General features: G+C 41.1%; 1 protein-coding gene across 1 annotated transcript in view; it reads right to left on the reverse strand.

The window, feature by feature from the left end:
- Nucleotides 1-20,559, reverse strand: part of lrmp (lymphoid-restricted membrane protein) — a gene marked incomplete at its 5' end in the record, with an annotated part of 66,444 nt that overhangs the window by 2,424 nt on the left and 43,461 nt on the right. The window contains 14 exons of the mRNA XM_084050099.1: nucleotides 2,312-2,443; nucleotides 4,800-4,886; nucleotides 5,729-5,778; nucleotides 6,493-6,564; nucleotides 7,504-7,547; nucleotides 9,750-9,894; nucleotides 12,538-12,672; nucleotides 14,713-14,853; nucleotides 16,383-16,410; nucleotides 16,520-16,571; nucleotides 17,338-17,422; nucleotides 18,279-18,430; nucleotides 19,301-19,389; nucleotides 19,586-19,632. Coding sequence (XP_083906225.1) covers nucleotides 2,312-2,443; nucleotides 4,800-4,886; nucleotides 5,729-5,778; nucleotides 6,493-6,564; nucleotides 7,504-7,547; nucleotides 9,750-9,894; nucleotides 12,538-12,672; nucleotides 14,713-14,853; nucleotides 16,383-16,410; nucleotides 16,520-16,571; nucleotides 17,338-17,422; nucleotides 18,279-18,430; nucleotides 19,301-19,389; nucleotides 19,586-19,632 — 1,259 coding nt within the window. The remainder of the gene's footprint in view (nucleotides 1-2,311; nucleotides 2,444-4,799; nucleotides 4,887-5,728; nucleotides 5,779-6,492; nucleotides 6,565-7,503; nucleotides 7,548-9,749; nucleotides 9,895-12,537; nucleotides 12,673-14,712; nucleotides 14,854-16,382; nucleotides 16,411-16,519; nucleotides 16,572-17,337; nucleotides 17,423-18,278; nucleotides 18,431-19,300; nucleotides 19,390-19,585; nucleotides 19,633-20,559) is intronic.

Genomic DNA, 20,559 nt, shown 5'->3' on the forward strand with positions numbered 1-20,559 from the left:
TTGCCAAATGTTTTGCCCAGAATCGGGACACTAGGGTTTATGTGGTTAAAAAACGTAAAAGAAAACGGAACAGCACTGAACTGCTACAACGAGACTACCGATCAGTGTTGATTTCGGCGACTAAAAATGTTCGTTGACTACCTTTTTTCACTGACGTATACTAAATAAAAACTAAGCTATGATGACTAAAACTACGACTAAATATATGGACTATATTTTGTCCACAGATAAAAACTAGACTAAAATGTTAGGGAGGGACGAGTGAAGAAGAGATCCAGTAGAACTAAGACAAGTCATTTTATAGTCGTTTGGTTGCGCTCTGAAAATAGCAGCAAGCTCACAACGCGTTGCAGCGCGCGACGCGTTGTGAGCTTGTAGATCTGCTATTTTCAGCTTGCAACCAAGTGTAAAATCAGCCATTACGACACCATCAAGGCATCGCCAAAATACATTTTTGCCGACTAAATCAACTGAATATTTAGTCGACTATAATCTTATGTTTAGTCGACTAAATCTAGACAAAAAACAAAACTTTTCAGAAGACTAAAATGGAATTTTATTCAAAAGACTGACCAAAACGAAATAAAAAAATGTGCTGTCAAAATCAACACGGCTACCAATGATTCAGGTGTAATAGGTCATTTGTGGTAACTTTCCATGTACAGTACAGTATGTCAAAAACTGCGTTAGCTGCAGCTCAATGCAAACCAACAACTGCTTTGCCAGGAGTGCATTCTCCAAACCCTGCTTAAAATCACCAGAAACACAGCAACATTTGCAGGTCTGCATCATTGCCATTGTAAAACAACAAAACAAAAGAACGCCGACAGCAGCACAGTTAGAGCAAATGGCATGGATTTAGTAGACATCAGTGCTGAATGTAGAGACAGCTGCACAGGCAGAAGACACCGTCCATCAGAGACTTTGAGCAGGAGTGCCGATCTGATTTTGACTGTAAAATCAGTGCAATAGTTGCTAGCACTTCTTGTCTGCAAAGCTCTGGAAGGCCTCGTGATTGTATGGCTTTGAGATTAAATCAAAAAAACAATTCCCACCGTTGGATTAGACACCCCGCACACTTACAGCGTTACAAAGAGCTCATCCTGTCCTCTGGAATGGTTAAGGGAAAAGAGGAAACCAGAGAATAAATAAGCACAGTTGTGTTAAGTAACGAGCAGAAGACACTGAAGACACTTAACCAAAAAGTTCAGTGTCAGTGTTTTCCACCACTGGCGTTGTGCAGCACAGACAAAGCATAGATTACGCTTGCAATTCACATTAGGGCCAAATTTGAACCTCTTCCTGCATATATTATACAGCAGGGGTCTTCAACAGGGGGTCCGGGACCCCTAGGGGGTCCTCAGAGCTACTATAGGGGGTCCGCCAAATCTTTGTGTGATAGGATTTAGTTTTTTTTCACATTAACCACTTGAACCCTAGAATTCCTTTTCTGAGCGGAACATTAGCCGAAAATAGCCGATCTACAAGCTTGTAGATCGGCTATTTTCAGCAAAGAGGCTTATAGGTGTAGAGGGAAAAAAGAGCAGACTAAGTAAAAAAAAAAACTAATCTGAAACACAATTTTATACAATATAGTCAGGGGATATTAAAAAAGTCTTGGAATAAATTCCTTACCAAAAAAAATCTTCACCAATGTGTTTGCAAAGGTGTCTAGTAACACATCTCACAAAGACTGAAATTCAGTATCCCTAGGAGAATTTTTGACACCTCCTTAAAGTTGGGGTACCCACCATAACCTTGGTTAAAAAAAATCTAAATTTAATTCTGTTTTAAGTATCATGTGAGGGGTCAAACTAGGGTGTTTTTATGATTCTGAATCCATTGCAATCATTTGTTTTGCACCAAAACCACTCCTTGGGCTAAAAACGGCCCAATCTCAATGGGCTTTTTACACAAAAAGTTTACATGGCTATGGCCGTTGTGTTACTAGACACCTTTACAAACACATTGGTGAAGATTTTTTTTGGTAAGGAATTTATTCCAAGATTGGAAAATATTCTGCTAATATCCCCTGACTAAATAATAGAGTATAGGGGGTCCCTGCGTCATCTCTCTCAGCTAGGGGGGTCCTTGGCCTGAAAACGTTGAAGACCCCTGTTGTACAACACGTTGAGGGACATAATTCTTTCACTATGTGGCCCCTGTGTGTGTGTGTGTGCGTGTGTGTGTGTGTGTGTGTGTGTGTGTGTGTGTGTGTGTGTCAGGATTAAAGGGCGTGCTGGCGTAGCGGAGCGGGCAGCGCGTTAGTGGGCCGGCCAGGAGGGACGCGATGATGCAATATGAGACTAACGTCTTCAGAGGCAGAATGAGAGAGGTGAGCTTGCTGCCCAGCTCTGAGAGGCTGGACCTCCTTTTCGGTACAACAACAACCGGCTCCTCCTTCCGCTCGTCCTCCGACTGGGAGTCGCCGTGGGGGAGTCGCCTGGTGAGGGGGAGGAGGTGGGTGGGGAATGTGGGGGTGGGGGGGGGGGGGGGGGCCGTATAAACCATGATAACACACACACACGGTTTCCAGTCAAGACGTACGGAACACAGAACACGCGTGCATTTACACAACCACACCCATGTTATCACTTATCATACAGAACAGCGGTGGAAAAAAGTACTCAAATTCTTTACTTAAGTAAAAGTATCAATGCTGCGATATAGAAATACTCTTGTTACGAGTTAAAGTCCAGAATTCAAAATTGACTTGAGTAAAAGCACAAAATGTATTGGCATCAAAATTTACTTTAAAGTACCAAAAGTAAAAGTACTATTATTTGTTTTATTATTACTGTAGGCTATTTTCAAATAGAAAATAGGGCTAAAGTGGTTAATGTATGTCTTATACTGTAAGAATTTATATCTGAAAAGTAACTAGTAACTTAATTTTTCAAATAATGAATAGTGGAGTAAAAGTACAATATTTGCCTCTGAGGTGTAGTGGAGTAGAAGTATTGGAAATTGGAAATATTCAAGTAAAGTACAGTATAAAGACCTCAACAATGTATTTAAGTACAGTACTTAAGTGAATGTACTTAGTTACTTTCCACCACTGATACAGTGACACACTGAACATGCATACAAGATCACACGCATGTGCACATGCATACGTAACCACACACACACACACACACACACACACACACCATTCAATCATTCCCATACACACAAACGGTGTATGGGTATGTTTTGACATCTCAATTAATGTGACTGTGAAATGATTTTCAGATAGTTTTGCACAATTATGAACAATTACAGTAGTTAATTATATATTTAGCGAAGTAAAAGTAAAAAGAGTCATTATATTATATCTGGGGAGATTCATTAAACTCATAATGCTGCCATTTTGACGTAGACTTTTGATAGACACTGGACATGCCCAAAACCTTGGACCAGGTGCACAAAACATGGCCGACTGCTCGTTTGACATCATTGGCATGACCAGCGACCACTCTTTAAGACGTTGGACGTGGCACAGTGTGGGGGACACACCGAGACAGACCCCCACACAGGGGAAAGGGCCATCTTTATGCACCTGGGTTAGAGTTCTCAAATTCGGCCCGAACCCTATACCCAACGTTTTCGGGCCGGGCTCAAAATCTATGCTAATTGGTCGGGACGGGCCGAGCATGGGGTTCCGAGAAAAAAAAAGAAAAAAAAATCTAAACTATTACCCATTACCCCAAAAATACATTTCAACTGCCCCTAGCGGCCTAACGGTAAGGCCGGCGGAAATGGCAGTGGATGTGTTGGATGCAGCTCAAAGCGGACTTTACTCAGGTATCTAGTTTGTCGCCGTCCGACCTTCCTAGCCCGTGTTATTAAAGAAAAACGGGCGACAACGGCCGAAACTCAATCGAAAAAATCGTCGAAAGTGGCCGTTTTCAAGACGGCCATTATCTCTGGAACGGAAGGTCTGATCTGCTCAGTTCAAAGCTTGCTGGATGCGTGACTTTGAGGACATTAACCCATTAACGCATCTGTGTCACTTTTTGATTTGAGCTAAAAAGCATTATTTTACACTTTGGCTATTCAAAAATAGCAGATCTACAAGCTCGTAGCGCGTGCCGCGCTACGAGCTTGTAGATCTGCTATTTTTGAAAAATTATGAAAATGTGTGCAAATCTTTGAATATATATTGTTTTAAAGCGGACATTTTTAACTCTATTCTTTCTTCTGGGGGGTCCCTGGAACAAAACATTTTGAGATGGAGGTCGGTGGCCAAATACATATCATTTTGGGGGTCCTTGACATGGAAAAGTTTGAGCACCACTGATGTAGAAACATACGTTTCAGAATACTGTTGGGAATCCATAAATATGTTAATCTTTGTGTTATAACGCCCACCTCAACACAATTTTTGTATGCTTTTTTGTTTGTTTTTACTTTATTTATTTTCATTTCATTTTATTTCTCTGTCTATGTGTCATTCTCATACTTGTTTATTTGACTGTTGAATTTTCTAACTGGAAAACAATAAAAAATAAGTTACGGGGAAAAAAAAGAATACTGTTGGGATTTAGAAGACATTTGTAGAATCGGCTTCAGGTCTTAATGGGTCAAGCACATAATGACACCTTTTCGGGTTTTTTCGGGCCTAAAAGTATGGCAATTGTTCGGGCCGAGCTTCGGGCCGGCCCAGTTAGGGCCCGGGGGCCTTTATTTTCAGGCCCGTTGAGAACTCTAACCTGGGTCCACTGAAATGTAGTGTACGTGCAGGGTGCAGAGTGGAACACAGAACATAGTGTGGTCAAACATGGCTCTCTCCTCCCTCCATCGGTCTCATCTCTTACCCCCTCATCATGAGCGACGGCTCCTCCGTATCAACCCAGGCACCAGAGCTAACAAAGCGCTTTAGCGGGGGCCGCACTGTGCTCTTCCTATAGACGGCGCCATAGCACACACACAGGAGCAGACGTGAACAACAACCCCCCATATATCATGTCATGGTATATGCCATTTAATCCATTAAGATCGGGAACGCGTCCGTGTGATTTTAAGATTTCTTTGGGCTATTCAAAAAGAGCAGATATACAAGCTCGTAGTAGATCTGCAATTTTTTTTGAAGAATCTTGAAAATGTGTGCAAATTATTTTTTTAAAGCGACCATTTGTAACTCAAATCTTTGCTTCTGGGGGGGTCCCTGGAACAACGTATTTTGAGATGGTGGGGTCCGCGGCCAAATACATAACATTTTGGCATGACATGAAAAAAGTGTGAGAACCACTGATTATACCAACATAAGTTTTTTTTTTAAACTGTTAGGATCTAGAAGACATTTGTAGGATCCCCCAGAAGCAAAGATTTTGTAAAAAAAAAATCTCTTTAAAAAAAATAATATATATATTAAAAGTTTGCAAACATTTTAGCAGATCTACAAGCTCATAGCGTGGCACTCGCTATGAGCTTGTAGATCTGCATTTTTTGAATAGCCAAAGAAATCTAAAAATGACACAGATGCGTTCCTGGTCTTAATGGGTTAAAAAAACAAAACAACTGCCACCAATGACTTCAATCAGCAACAAGCATGTGTAGTAATACTGCTCTCGTCTTTATTTAATCAATCAATCAATCACTCGGTCTCTCACTTGCTCTCTCACACACACACACACACACACACACACACACACACACACACACCTTGAATCTTTCACACAGTACACAGATATGACCCAGTTGGTCTTCCCACAAGCCTGTCCACACACATAAAAAAAATACCTACCAGGGAGATCTACGTCTCTCTCCGTCATCTGTGGTATCCTGTGTTTTGCCCTGGAAATACAAATGTATAATGGTGAGCTCTGAGCTGTGACCAGTAAACAAACACAGGCTTTATAAGGATCAGCTGGACAACCTTCCAACAGTGACCATTGATGTATCAATGCTGGTCTTAGTCTATGTACTGTTTGTTACAGGAATAAGGTACAGTCCCCATACGGTTTGTTTTAGTTATAGTACTAGTAACACTGCTGAGGCATGACAACCTCAAACAATCCAAAAGATTAACCGTTTAATTTATACTTGGAGTCATGTAAAAAGAAGTTCGGACTAGGCACCATGAAACATTTTTAAACACAGAAGAACCTCGGAAGCTTTCAAATATAAAATGACAATTTTCAACAAAAGCTTATAATTATTTGGAGTGATGGGATTTTCATCTGCGATTAACAATTTAATAGTGATTTTGGCATTGAACATTGGAACATATATGAATACAATTTTACATTTTTTTTTTAGGCTTCGTAATCACAATTTGCACCGGACAAATAACTTAAATATACCAATAAATGACATTTAATCACGTTATACTTTCCAAAAACAATTAAATAGTGGAAATAGCTGATCTACAAGGTCACAACAGGTCACAAAGTGACGTGTTGTAAGCTTGTAGATCAGCTATTTCTGCTATTTTTGGAAAATGTTTGAAAATGCATATGAACATGTTTTAACGTGGAAACGATTATGACGAATTATGCCAGTACTTACCATGTCAAAGTGCATGCTGCTTCCAGGGGAGCGGGGAATGGCTGCTATGGTGACCCGCCGTGTGGAGGACGACTACAGGGACAGACGAGAACAACACAACAAAGCAATCATCTCTGGAGAGCATGACCATATACTGTACACTGCTCAAAAAAATTAAAAAGGGAACACTTTGATCCCTTAATTCTTTTGAGCAGTTTTCGTACACACGCATTATGTACACAGTTCATGAAAAAAATCTAAAGAATTAAGGGATCAAAGTGTTCCCTTTATTTTTTTGAGCAGTTTATATCGGTTTGGTCGATATATCGGCCATTATTTGACTATTTTGACGACCCTGGTACAGCCAATTATGCAGCTGACATGTCCCAGCTGACAGGTTTCCTGTATGCAACCACTTTGAATGTTAAAAAAAATAGCTGATCTAAAAGCACACAACATATTGTATATGCAAACTTGTAGATAGGTATTTGTATTTATTAAGTGGTTACATACAGTAAAATAAAGTTTGTGTGTGTGTGTGTGTGTGTTTTATATGTAATTGTTTGCTTGTTCATTGTATAATTGAAGTCAAATGTTCATAATATGGAAGTTTAATATAAATGTTTTGTATCCATCAAAACCATTTGTATTTGTTTGGTTATCAAGTTAAATGTATAGGACATTTTGACAAAATATCAAACATCTGTAGTCGGTGGTCTAGGACATTGGTTCTCAAAGTGGGGTCCGGGGACCCCCAGAGGTCTTTGGGGTGGTCCCAGGAGGTCCCCAGCTAAAGTAGTTAACCACTTTATCCATTTATAAGTTGGCCATTCAAAAATAGCAGATATAGAAGACCTTGTAGATCTGCTATTTTTGAACATTTTTTAAAAATCGTGAAATTCTTTTGAACATTTTGCAGATGGGGGTCCGCGGACATATATATATATATGTCAATTTGGGGGTCCTTGACATGAAAAGGACCTCAAATTTCAAGCTAGAACAGTTGAATGCAATGTAGAATCCATGCCACACCTTGTAGTACTGTGATGGAGACTGCTTCTTCCCCCGGAAGTCATCTGGAGAAGAGGAGCAAACATTTGTACAGTATGTAAGTCTGTACAGTATAAGGATAGGTGCTCTTAACCCGTGGTGGTAAAAGTACTAAAATGTTTTACTTAACCCATTAAGACCTGAGGCGATTCTATAAAAAAATCTAAAACAGTTTTTTTTTTAAAAAGAAAAAAAAACAATCAAGATTTTTCAAAAATAGCAGATCTACAAGCTCATAGCGCGGCACTCGGTGCCGCGCTATGAGCTTGTATATCTGCTATTTTTCAATAGCCAAAGAAATCTAAAGTGACACAGATGCATTCCAGGTAGGGTTTAACACCGGGATTCCCGGGATACGGGAATCCCGAGGTTATTTACCGTCCCGGGAACTGACTCCGGTTCCCGGGATCCCGTTTTTTCTTTTTTTTGTTAGAAATGAATACTAATTAGTAGAAAGGCCAATCTACAGCGCGGAGGAATTACTATTATAATTAGCCAAGTTACTTTACCAGGGCAGGGTCCCATCGTCCCGTTGTGAACCAATATGTGACGCACTGAATGTAACAGTAATGAACAAATTAAAACACAAGTGGCCGTGATGCCCCATGTCTGCCCTGCGCACGCTGATTTCAACGTTTCCTCTGCTGTCAATACGGTAGACACCAGTTGACTAGTTGATATTCAACATCAAGTGAAACGCTGCATAAACAGTGGGTAGGTTTGATTTCGAGCCTATATTCCAGCTTAAAATGCGCGCAAGCCAAGCAATACTTTTGATAGAGAGAGAGGAGAGACGGGAGAGCTGGAGAGAGAGAGAGAGAGAGAGAGGGAGAGAGAGAGCGAAAGTAGGCTATTAGACCGATGTGGTCCGATTGTTTTATCATCATTAATGTAGCCTACCCTACCTACACTTGCATTTTAGAACGTTCAAACTACCATTTACTAACTACCCAGTACAACAAGTGAACTGCACAACAGCTGTCTGTCTCATTGATTGTCAGTGGCAGCGGGCGGCAGCGCATGCATGTGCACATCAAAATCACACTACAAAACCCGACATTTGATCAACAACAAAATATAGATTAATACATTTGACAACATACAGCCGACATCCCAAAATGGAGTCTTAATATCCAGCAAGTAGCCCAGCCTAATATAAATTAATAACTGCAAACAAATTACAAGTTTAGGCTATCAAATCAATATCCTACAAAAGTAGAGATAAGCTGTGACCTCACCGGCGCTCTGATGGACAATAAATAAATAATCATTTTGCAAACAACATCCATGTTCTGTTCTCTTGTCAATAATGATACAAATGGAACGTTTATTTCAGCAGCTAGAGTTTGACATTGTTTGAGTGCGTTTTGGCTGCACAGCGCAGCTCCTCGTTTAAGTTAATCGTCTTCACCCGCTGCTTCGCAACAGGGCAGATCTCCGCCAGGGCACTATATTATATTTATATATTATATTTATTTGATTTAAAAAATCAACTTAAGTCATTATTAGTGCAAGTTCATAGGTGGACACTGGACACAATAGGGACATTTGGGCACCTCGATGTAAAATTGGCTATTTAAGTATATAAATGCATTTTAGTGGGCACTTTTTTTTTTTTTTTACACTTTAACGGGAATTCCCGGGAAGCCCGGGAAAAGGTCTGAAAATTCCCGGGAATTAAAATTTGATATTTCCCGGAAAATGTTAAACCCTAATTCCAGGTCTCAATGGGTAAAAGTATCAATACTGCAATGTAGAAATTACTCTGTTACAAGCAAAAGTTCGGAATTCAAAAACGGACTTGAGTAAAAGTACAAAAGTATTGGCATCAAAATGTACTTAAAAGTACCAAAAGTAAAAGTACACATAATGCAGAAAGAATGTCCCATTTCAAGTTTTCAAATGTATAAAAATCTTTTGAAAATAGCCGGTCTACAAGCTCACAATGCGTCGCATCAAATGGACGACATGTATATAGTTACTGTATGTTTTGTAATACTGTAATAATCAAAATCTACAAAGTAACTCAAGTTTTCAAATAATTGGAGTGGAGTAAAAGTACAATATTTGTCTCCGAGATGTAGTGGAGTGGTAAGTAAAAGTACTGTAAACTGGAAACACTCCAGTAAAGTAAAAAATACCTCAAACCTTTACTTAAGTACTTAGTTACTTTCCACCACTGATACTACAACATAATCTGTGCTGTATGCATGTGAGGCAGCCTTTACCTTGACTGTGTGAACCGAAGGACCTCTCGCTCTGCATGAGCGTCTCTCTGAGCTCCAGCAGCTCGGCGTGTTCCTTGGTGTACATCCTCCTCAGGTTGTCCACGTGTGTGATCATCACCTCCACCGCCTTTCCTATACGACTCTCCTGAGGACCAAACAACAACAACAACATACTGTAGGTTAGGGCTGTCACGGTTACACATTTAACCCATTAAGATCTGGAACGCATCCGTGTCACTTAGGATTTCTTTGGCTATTCAAAAAAAGCAGATATACAAGCTCATAGCGCGGCACCGAGTGCCGCGCTATGAGCTTGTAGATCTGCTATTTTTGAAAAATCGTGAACATTATTTTTTTTATATTTTTTTCCGATTTTTTTTTAGGATTTAGATTTTATTTAGACGCGGCCTCAGGTCTTAACACATTGATGGCCTAGAACGAGTTAACTCGTTTTTAGAATCATCACTTGATTGCCTAGAACAATTTTTTAATTTTTTTTATTTGACCCAAAGACCAAGGAGATATGATTTTTCGAAGATCTAGACTCCCATCCACTTCCTTGTTAACTTAAAACTAAAAAATGCTGTATCTCAGCTCCTGAGTACTTTTTTTTCAATGAAATATCTCATGGCATAAAACAGCAAAAAATCTGAAATAATTAGGGCAGGGTAAGTGTTAATGGGTTAAGTTGACCATTAATTGTCATACAAATAATTGTGATTAACGATGTAATTGTATTTTTGGCATTCAACATTGGAACATTATGAATACAATTTTCAGATTGCCTTTAAGGCTTCATCATAATGAAAAAAAACCCCTTAAATTTACAAAGAAATTGCTGACATTTAATCATTGTATGTACCGGTAGACTTTAAAAAAAACGGAAATAGCTGATCTACAAGCTTACAAGGCGTCAAAAAGTAGAAGAATATACTTAAATATACAAAGATTTTTTTTTTGTTTAACTTTTATACTTTAAAAAAATCTAAGAATTGTGTGACGCGTTGTAAGCCTGCAGATCTGCTATTTCTGCTTTGTTTTTGTTGTTTCAAATCTTTTTTATTGTGAAGCACAGGTTATGTTTATACATTATCTGCTTTGTTTTTGTTGACGATTCTGCTAAATAATTGTGATTATCTCAAATAATTGCGATTAGACGATGATGTAATAATTGTGACAGGCCTACTGTAGGTCAGTTTCATCACCTCCACCCACTTCCCAATACAAACACTGAGGGAAAGGAATCTATGGCACATTTCCATGAGGTTTATACCAAAAATTCTGTACATCTGCCTGAAACATCAAAAACCCAGATGTTCCTATATAGTCTCCAAAACTATTTTGTATGCAAATGTCATGTTTGCCTTTAGCAAGGGAATGTTTCATTCTCCCCCATGAATGTAAGATTTTTCATTTTGTACCAATACATACAGTCGTCATAATCGTGTTGAACAATGTTCATACTGTCCATTTTGAAGATGTTTCAGATATAGCGGAAATAGCAGATCTACAAGCTCACAATGCGTCACATAGCGACACGTTGTGAGCTTGTAGATCGGCTATAGGCTCTATGCACAGCAGCCATATTATCACTTCCTTCACAGGTGTTACCAATGATACTAATGAAGGCTCTGTTCCATTTAGTGTAGCACAGTGGTTTCCACGACCCCCATAACTCTGAGAGTGTACAAATGGAACCAAATGGACCCTTACGGGTCCATTTGGTTCCATTTGTACACTCTCAGAGTTACACACCTGTAAGGGGCCATTTGGAAGCCCATGAGGGTCCCTGGACCCCAACTGTAGACCCACTGGTGTAACAGAGTGTTTCCAGTGAGCCAACATGCACAATATCAGCACCCTGACTCTGTTTGATCAGAATGGAACAGAGCCTTCATTAGTATCATTGGTAACACCTGTGAATGTCTTCATAATATGGCTGCTGTGAATAGAGCCTATTTCCCCAAAACAATTTAACAGATTTGGAGTATAACATATTAAATATGGCTTGTTTTGGCCATAATACGAAGCATTACAGCTTGTTCGTACATTACATTTTAAGTTTTTTGTCATAAGCAAAATGTCATAATTGTGACAGCCCAACATACAGTACAGTACACCCACACAGTCCCACCTGGTGAATAGAAGCACAAACAGTAGGTGAACACATACACGTACAGTAGAATTCACAGACATGCAGTACTAAGCACATACATACAGGGACGTGCACAGATAGACTCTAGGTGGTGCTAGAGCCCTTTGCCCTCTTGACCAGAAGGGCCCTTTTGAAAAAAAGAGGGAAAAAAAGTGTTTTTTTTCCCCCGTTTACAGCAGGGGTCTTCAACAGGGGGTCCTCAGAGTTACTACAGGGGGTCTACCAATTCTTTATGTGATATGATTTTTCTTTTTACCATAACCACTCGAAACCTAGCATCCCTTTTCTGAGGAGAACTTTAGCCAAAAATAGCAGATCTACAAGCCCACAACGCCTCGCAGCGCGAGGCGTTGTGGGCTTGTCGGCTATTTTTGGCAAAGAGGTATAGGTGTAGAGGGAAAAAAGAGCAGACCAAGTCAACAAAATGTTTTTTTTGTAGATCGGCTATTTTTGGCAAAGAGGTATAGGTGTAGAGGGAAAAAAGAGCAGACCAAGTCAACAAAATATAATTTACTTGAGCACCTGCCCCTCAAAATGTCTGTGCATGCCACTGCATACATACAACATACAGTAGGTAGTACTGAACACACAGTAGGTACATAAACATACAGTTCACCCACACCCAGTCCCCACCTGGTGAATGGCTCCTAGCATCTCCGATCGGCTGGACACCCTGGTCATGGACTGGATGAGTATGTCCAGGTTCTTCTGGAGTCTCTGGATGATCTCCATGGACTGGTTATCGTCTTCACACAGAGGGGTCAATGCCTGGAATATACATGAGAGTGAGTGAGAGTGAGAGAGAGAGAGAAAGCATTACTTAACCCTTTAAGGCCTGAGGTGATTCTTAAAAATGTTTTCTAAATCCTAACAGTTTTTTGGAAAAAAAACCAAAAAAAATATTTTCAAGATTTTTCAAAAATAGCAGATCTACAAGCTCATAGCGCGGCACTCGGTGCCGCGCTATGAGCTTGTATATCTGCTATTTTTGAATAGCCAAAGAAATCTAAGGTGACATAGATGCGTTCCAGGTATTAATGGGTTAACTAGAACAGGTTTGTCTGTATGTACGCATGCATCCTATGTATATGTCATGGGATCATAATGGATAGACACTTTCTGTGACCAGTTGTAAAGGTAAGGAAAACGTGCGTTTTTGGCGAGAGATTGTATATTCACATATTCACATGCTGTTACAAGGCAATGGGCGGTCACGTTTCTTTATCTGGGCGAATGGATATACATTTTCGGAAATAAATCTGGCAGTGAATGAGTTAACACAAAAAGCCTTGGAGGGCTTGTTTCCATTGTGGTCCTGTGTGTGGACTAATAAAACCCAAGTAAGTAGAACTCATAAATCATAGTTGATAATCTATCGTACATCAACGTCGTTCTTGTGAAGCAATTTTGCAACCATTTCCATTTGTACAAAGGAGACAGAGACCATCATAACAGTTTGTCAGTGAGGAGACCATGACATCACTATTTGTCTTGTATAGGGCAGCTTTAGAGGCTGCAATGCAATGTGATTTGTGCAGCTTTGTTCACAAATACAATTAATAACTTGCCATTCATTGATAGCTAAAGATTGGACAGTTGTTTATTGGGGGGATTTCAGGAAGAATACCAACTAAGAGGCATAATGGCCGTCTTTCACTACCGCAGGTGAAACGTCTATTTCTCAAGCAGGAAGTTTCTTTTACGTTACAGTCACAAACCAGACCGGTTCCATCCAAGAGCGATCAGCTGTGAATCATTTTGCATGTTGTGTTGGCGCGTGTACAGGTTTATAAAAGTCATTCTTTCTAGCTGGCCTACATTCATTCCACCTCAGCAGTTATCTTTGTGTTTAGGCGCACGCACGGATGAAACTCGCTCAAGCGTGCAAGCCAGAACACCAAGCATGTTACCAGTGGTGTAAAGTAACTAAGTACATGTACTCAAGTACTGTACTTAAGTACAACTTTGAATTCAAACATGTTAGTACATTTACTTTTGGTACTTTAAGTATATTTTGATGCCAATACTTTTGCACTTTTGCTCAAGTAACATTTTGAACACAGGCCTTTTACTTGTAACAAGAGTATTTTTATATTGTGGTAAAATATATTGTGGTACAATATCGGAGTACTTCTTCCACCACTGCATGTTACTTGCCAAGGATAAAACAAGGAACTGATACTGTAGACAACAGCTTTGCAGTTTGTGATTACAATGAATTCTTGTCGACAGGTACAACTCAACTGGGGGGGGCGAATATTACACCACCTAACATTATGCATCCTAATTATGAGCAGTGGTGCAGGGGCGTCACGGCCATTCACTGTGAGTACGACGCGACACCCTCACTCTCACAGATCTGTGATTTCATACCCCCCACTTAAAAAAAAAAAAGAAAAGAAAAAAAAGATAATAAATCGGTAAAATCAGGCAAAAATAAGAATTAAATAACCTAACCCTAACACCGAAATAAAGTAACCAAAACACGAAAAAAAAGTAACAAAATCCGCCCAAAAAACGCAACATTTTGAAAATACAGAATTTGTTTACATTTGACAGTTACAAATATTTTTCACATTTTTTTCAAAAATAGCAGATCTACAAGCTCATAGCGCGGCACTCGGTGCCGCGCTATGAGCTTGTATATCTGCTATTTTTGAATAGCCAAAGTGTAAAGTAAGGGGTATAGTCCACCCCCCCCACCTTCTGAGAGCCTGTGACGTCCCTGCAGTGGTGGAAAGTAACTAAGTACATTTACTTAAGTACACACACACACACACACACACACACACACACACACACACACACCTGCAGTAAGCCCTGACAGCTGGAGACCTCCTTGCGGACGTTCTCCTCAGCCAGGTCACGGGATCTCTCCTCCAGGCGCAGCCGCTTCTCCAGGGTGAACATGTCACACTTGAAGCCCAGCGACAGACGCTGGAACTCCGTCTGAACCGACAACAAAACAAAACAAAAGAAGACATTCTGTAAATGTCAGTCAAACAAAACAAAGAAGACATTCTGTAAATGTCAGTCATTGTTGTAAGCATACACATTACAGTACAGTACAGTACGTTGGGATTATATTGTGCCGCTGGCTGTAAACATTAACAAATGCCATAGGGCGAAGTACTCTGCTGCTTGAAATGAACCAAAAGTCTGTGATTTTCATTGCTTGGATTAACCACTTTCCCCCTGTCGTCTCCATTTTGGGCATGCCATTTATTTTCTACAAAAATGACAATTTAACCCAGGGGTCTTCAACGTTTTCAGGCCAAGGACCCCCTAGATGAGAGCGAGATGAAGCAGAGACCCCCTACCCTATATTGTATAAAACTGCGTTTCAGATTAATGTTCTTTTTTTACTTAGTCTGCTCTTTTTTCCCTCTACACCTATAGCCTTTTGCCAAAAATAGCAGATCTACAAGCTCTCAACGCCTCGCAGCGCGAGGCGTTGGGAGCTTGTAATAATGTTCCCCTCAGAAAAGGAATTCTAGGGTTCAAGTGGTTAATGTAAAAAAACTACACCCTATCACACAAAGATTTGGCGGACCCCCTATAGTAGCTCTGAGGACCCCCTAGGGGTCCCGGACCCCCTGTTGAAGACCCCTGATTTAATGAAAATAGCCAATCTACAGATGGGTCGCATGTCAACGTACCGCATAGGCAGACACCACGCTGTACTGTGACTGGTGAAAATGTGATAGTGAACACCAGATGGCGATGCGGGGCTTTGCAGGCATACTTTCCACTATAATTGTATTGCCCTGTTTGCTGCCTTAAATTTAAAAAGCTAGATTTGGCTAAAACATACATGACAAAATATCATTTAAAAAGCGCATCGATTGGTCTATGTGCTTAACCCATTAAGACCTGGAACGCAGCTGTGTCATTTTTTGATTTGAGCAAAACAATACAGCATTATTTTACACTTTGGCTATTCAAAAATAGCCAAAGTGGCACCGAGTGGCACGCTACGAGCTTGTAGATCTGCTATTTTTAAAAAATCTGGAAAATGTGTGCAAATCTTTGAATGTGTATATTTTTCAAAGTGAACATTTGTAACTCAAATCTTTGCTTCTGGGGGACTCTACAAAATGTCCTTTAAATCCTAATAGTTTTTTGAAAAAAGGTATGTTGCTATATCAGTGGTTCTCAAACTGTTTCATGTCAAGGACCACCCAAACGTATCAAAATGTATTTGCCCGCGGACCCCCATCTCAAAATATGTTGTTCCAGGGACCCCCAGAAGCACAGATCGGAACATCGGAATAAACATTTTCGCTCTAAAAATATATATATATTTATATATATTCAAAGATTTGCTCACATTTTCACGATTTAAAAAAAAATAGCCTATCTACAAGCTCATAGTACGGCACTCTGTGCCGCGATTTGAGCTTGTATATCTGCTACACACACACACACACACACACAGGTTGGGCGTAAACTCAAAATGGAATGCATACCTTACATACCTCAATCTCCTTGTCATTGACCGACAAGCTGCAGAGAGAGACAGAGAAAATGTTTTGACAGGAGCATAGATACAATCTGTATATATATTTTTAAAATCAATTAGTCTGAATAAAAGCAGGAAAGGCTCTTCAGTTACCCATTCTTGTCATCTCTGTCACTGCCGGCGTCAGAGATCACAGACGTCTCGACTGCACAAAGAGATGATGGACAGGTTTAGCAAGGTCATCTCAAAACCAGCTCAATGCCTAAATGACGCATTGCATTTCAAATGCTATCTGTCCACCATCTGGAAGGATATTACATCTGTGGCGTTGAGTAAACCAGTGGTTCTCAAACTTTTTCATGTCAAGGACCCCCAAATTGACACTTATTACCCCACGGACCCCCATTTGAAAAGATATGCCAGGGACCCCCATAAGAGAAGATTTTTACGGCTCTCTAGCAGTGATTCTCAACCATTTTAATTTCAAGGACCCCCAGTTTGACATGCATTAGGCTACAGACCCCCATTTAATGGCATTTCTATCACTTGGACCCCAATTTATATTGTAAAATCTATGTCAATTTAACTCTGAGAGTGTACAAATGGAACCAAATGGACCCGTTAGCGTCCATTTGGTTCCATTTGTACACTCTCAGAGTTACAGACCCATAAGGGTCCATTTGGTGTCATTTAGCTGGGGACCCCCTGGAACCCCCTCAAAGTACAATATTTGCCTCTGAGATGTAGTGGAGTAGAAGTAAAGTAAAAGTACTTAAGTACAGTACTGAAGTAAATGTACTTAGTTACTTTACACCACTGGTACTATGTAATATGCGGTACAGTATAATACTGACTATCATTACGGTACTATTCTCTTCAACCCTATGACTCTGGCATTTTCACAAAACAGAAACTACAGCATCCTGGAATGAATTTACGGCATTTCATTTTTTCCCACGAGACAAACTCACCTTCCTTCTCGGAGGCGACGCTGACCTCACTCGGGTCCTCCTGCACCCTGTGCTCCTCGATGGCCTCCATGCTCCTCGACAGCTCCTGCAGGACGCGGGCAAACGTTAATGCTTCTCCCATCAGTTCTTTCTTTTTCTCCCCATGATGATATCTCTCAAACATTAATTCATCCAATCGTTTGTCGTCGTCGTCGCCGCCGTCCCCGTCCATGACACGTTCTTCGTCATTCACACCGTGGTCTTAAGGTCATTACACACCGGCGAATATGCGAATATATGCAAAATTCTGACTTGTTCCGAATAATTAAAAGACGCTTTTTCGCTTCGCTTTTTCGCTCCATGTAAGCTTGCATTGACTTTATAAGGTTGTTAAAAACAACGTATTATTCGCATGAAAAATTTGCCCTCGGTGTGTAAGGGGCTTTAGCATCGCAAAGGCGAGTTAGTTCTATAGTTTTTCTGCCCCTCAGAGCACAGCGTGACGCTCCATTCTCGCCGACTGTGTGCAGTGTTCTAAAACGCTGCCACCGATAGCCTGTATCTGGATCCTAAGACGCCAGGAGCAACTAATGTTAAACTATGCTCTCCAACTCTCTCCCTCTCTCTCTCTCTCTCTCTCTCTCTCTCCCACACACACACACACAGTGGCGAGGCCGGACAGACTGCATTTTATCATAAATTAAAAGCACCAATTGCACAATCACACCATTGAGAAGAGCGAAACCTAACCCTCAAATCACATCTGTTCCTTCTTACAATGACTCATCGACAACCCTGTGCGTGTAATCAGCTGATGTCCGTGAGGGCGGCGTGCACAGAGAATAATATTCCATGATTCTTTAAAAATGTACACAATGTACACAAATGTACACAATTACACTATTGATCTAGCAGTCAAAGAGTTAGTGCAAAGAAGAAAACAAGATAAACGCAGTACTTACCAGTTCTCTTTTAAACTTGCCACGCAGGGAAAGGCCGCGGCCGTCATCTGCCTGGCCGGGGTCAGAGAGCGTGACCCCCGCTTCACTGGAGCCCAGAACGGTCGCAGAGTCGGGAGAGCCACCGTCGGGGAGAGTTGCGAGGGTATCCGTTCCTGGAAGACGATTCAGTTATCAGTCGATCAAATTCTGAAGTGAGATTTGCCTGTATGCAATTACAATCTCTTCACTTCCATCTAGACATGGAGCCAGAAAACAACTACACTTGTGAAACACTTTTTCTTCTGTCTTACAGTCTCTCTCTCCCTCTCCCTCACAAACACACCTCATCTCCCTTTCTCACACACACATTTTCATCTCTCTTTCTCTCTCACAAACATTTTCATCTCTCTCTTTCTCTCTCACACACACACATTTTCATCTCTCTTTCTCTCTCTCACACACACACACACACACATTTTCATCTCTCTTTCTCTCTCACACACACATTTTCATCTCTCTTTCTCTCTCACACACACACACACACACACACACACACACACACACACATTTTCATCTCTCTTTCTCTCTCACACACACACACATTTTCATCTCTCTTTCTCTCTCTCTCACACACACACACACACACACACACACACACACACACACATTTTCATCTCTCTTTCTCTCTCTCACACACACATTTTCATCTCTCTTTCTCTCTCTCACACACACATTTTCATCTCTCTTTCTCTCTCTCACGCACACACATTTTCATCTCTCTTTCACACACACACACACACACACACACACACACACTCATTTTCATCTCGTTTTCTCTCACACACACACACTCTCATCTCTCTCACACACACTCTCATCTCTCTTTCTCTCACACACACACACACACACACACACACACACACACACACACACACACACACACACACACACACACACACACACACACAGAGTCATCTCTCTTTCGCTCTCTCTCTCTCCCACACACACACACAATTTTCATCTCTGAAGGTATTTGCTCCTACCTGCCATGGTGACCTCTGTTGAGGGTGCCTGAGCTTGATCCTGCATACCCTCCTCTTCCTCCTCCAGTACAGGCGGCAGCAGGCTGGTGCTGGAGACAGACCAGGAGCACATGCAAACCTCAACTTTTCTATTTAAGCCACTCCCATTTTAGATGTCTATTTTAACAAGGTGTTTTCAGTGATTCTGGGCATGACTGTCAGCGAGCAGAACGCTGAACAGAACTGGAACCACATCCTGCAATGCATTATGGGGGCTGTTCAGAACTAATCAGTAAGACTACTCACCTGTCCTCCAACACAGCTTTATCTGCCGACTGATTCTGGCTCAGACTCTGAGATAGAGAGACGAGAGAGAGAATGAGGTGTGAGAAAAAGACATGTGGCTTTGTGACACACATTCTTATGTCAAACATCAGAGGAAATGGTCAATGATTACACACACACACACACACACACACACACACACACACCCCCCCCTGCAGAATGCTGATGAGGTGGAGAGAGCCGATTTCTTATATAATGTGCTGGTCGGTTGAGAGCCCTACAATTGTGTGTGTGTGTGTGTGTGTGTGTGTGTGTGTGTGTGTGTGTGTGTGTGTGTGTGTGTGTGTGTGTGTGTGTGTGTGTGTGTGTGTGTGTGTGTGTGTGTGTGTGTGTGAGAGAGAGTTAGTTCTGTTAAGGGTGCTCAGAGAACGCGTTAACACTGTTAGCATGGTGCCAAGTGCTGGAGGCGGACTAACACAGGTTCACAAAATGTGCGCGCGCCGCACGCACAAAACACGCTGCCACGTGAGAGCTCAGATCTAAGCACTGGGATATTGTATCGTTGGAGTGCACATACAACCATAATGACACCGCTCAAAATAGGACCCCTGTTTATTGACTCCGCCAGGCCGAAGGCGTGGCCGAGTCCTCTACCCCAAATGTTTCACATCGGCCTGTTACAGCGCCACCAGGAGGCCGATTTTTCCAAAAACCTACAGATTTTGTCCAAACATCACACAAATGTGTACACAGTATCTCTATAGTCATCAAGACAGATCTGTCCGATTTTTCATATTCCATCCAGATTGGCTAAGATTGACTTCCAAATGCCTCAAATCATGAACGCAGCGTGCGATTGCTGTGAAACTTTGCACGCAAGAAATGCCACCCTACATTTTTCAAATCAGCCTCATGGTGGCGCTATAACAGGCCGCGTTTTTACCTATAACTGGACCGATCTGCGTGAAACTTTGCACGCACACTCCCTAGAGGCC

The sequence above is a fragment of the Gymnoscopelus microlampas genome, assembly GCF_963454915.1.
Source record: "Gymnoscopelus microlampas genome assembly, chromosome: 23".
In the NCBI taxonomy this organism is placed as follows: Eukaryota; Metazoa; Chordata; class Actinopteri; order Myctophiformes; family Myctophidae; genus Gymnoscopelus; species Gymnoscopelus microlampas.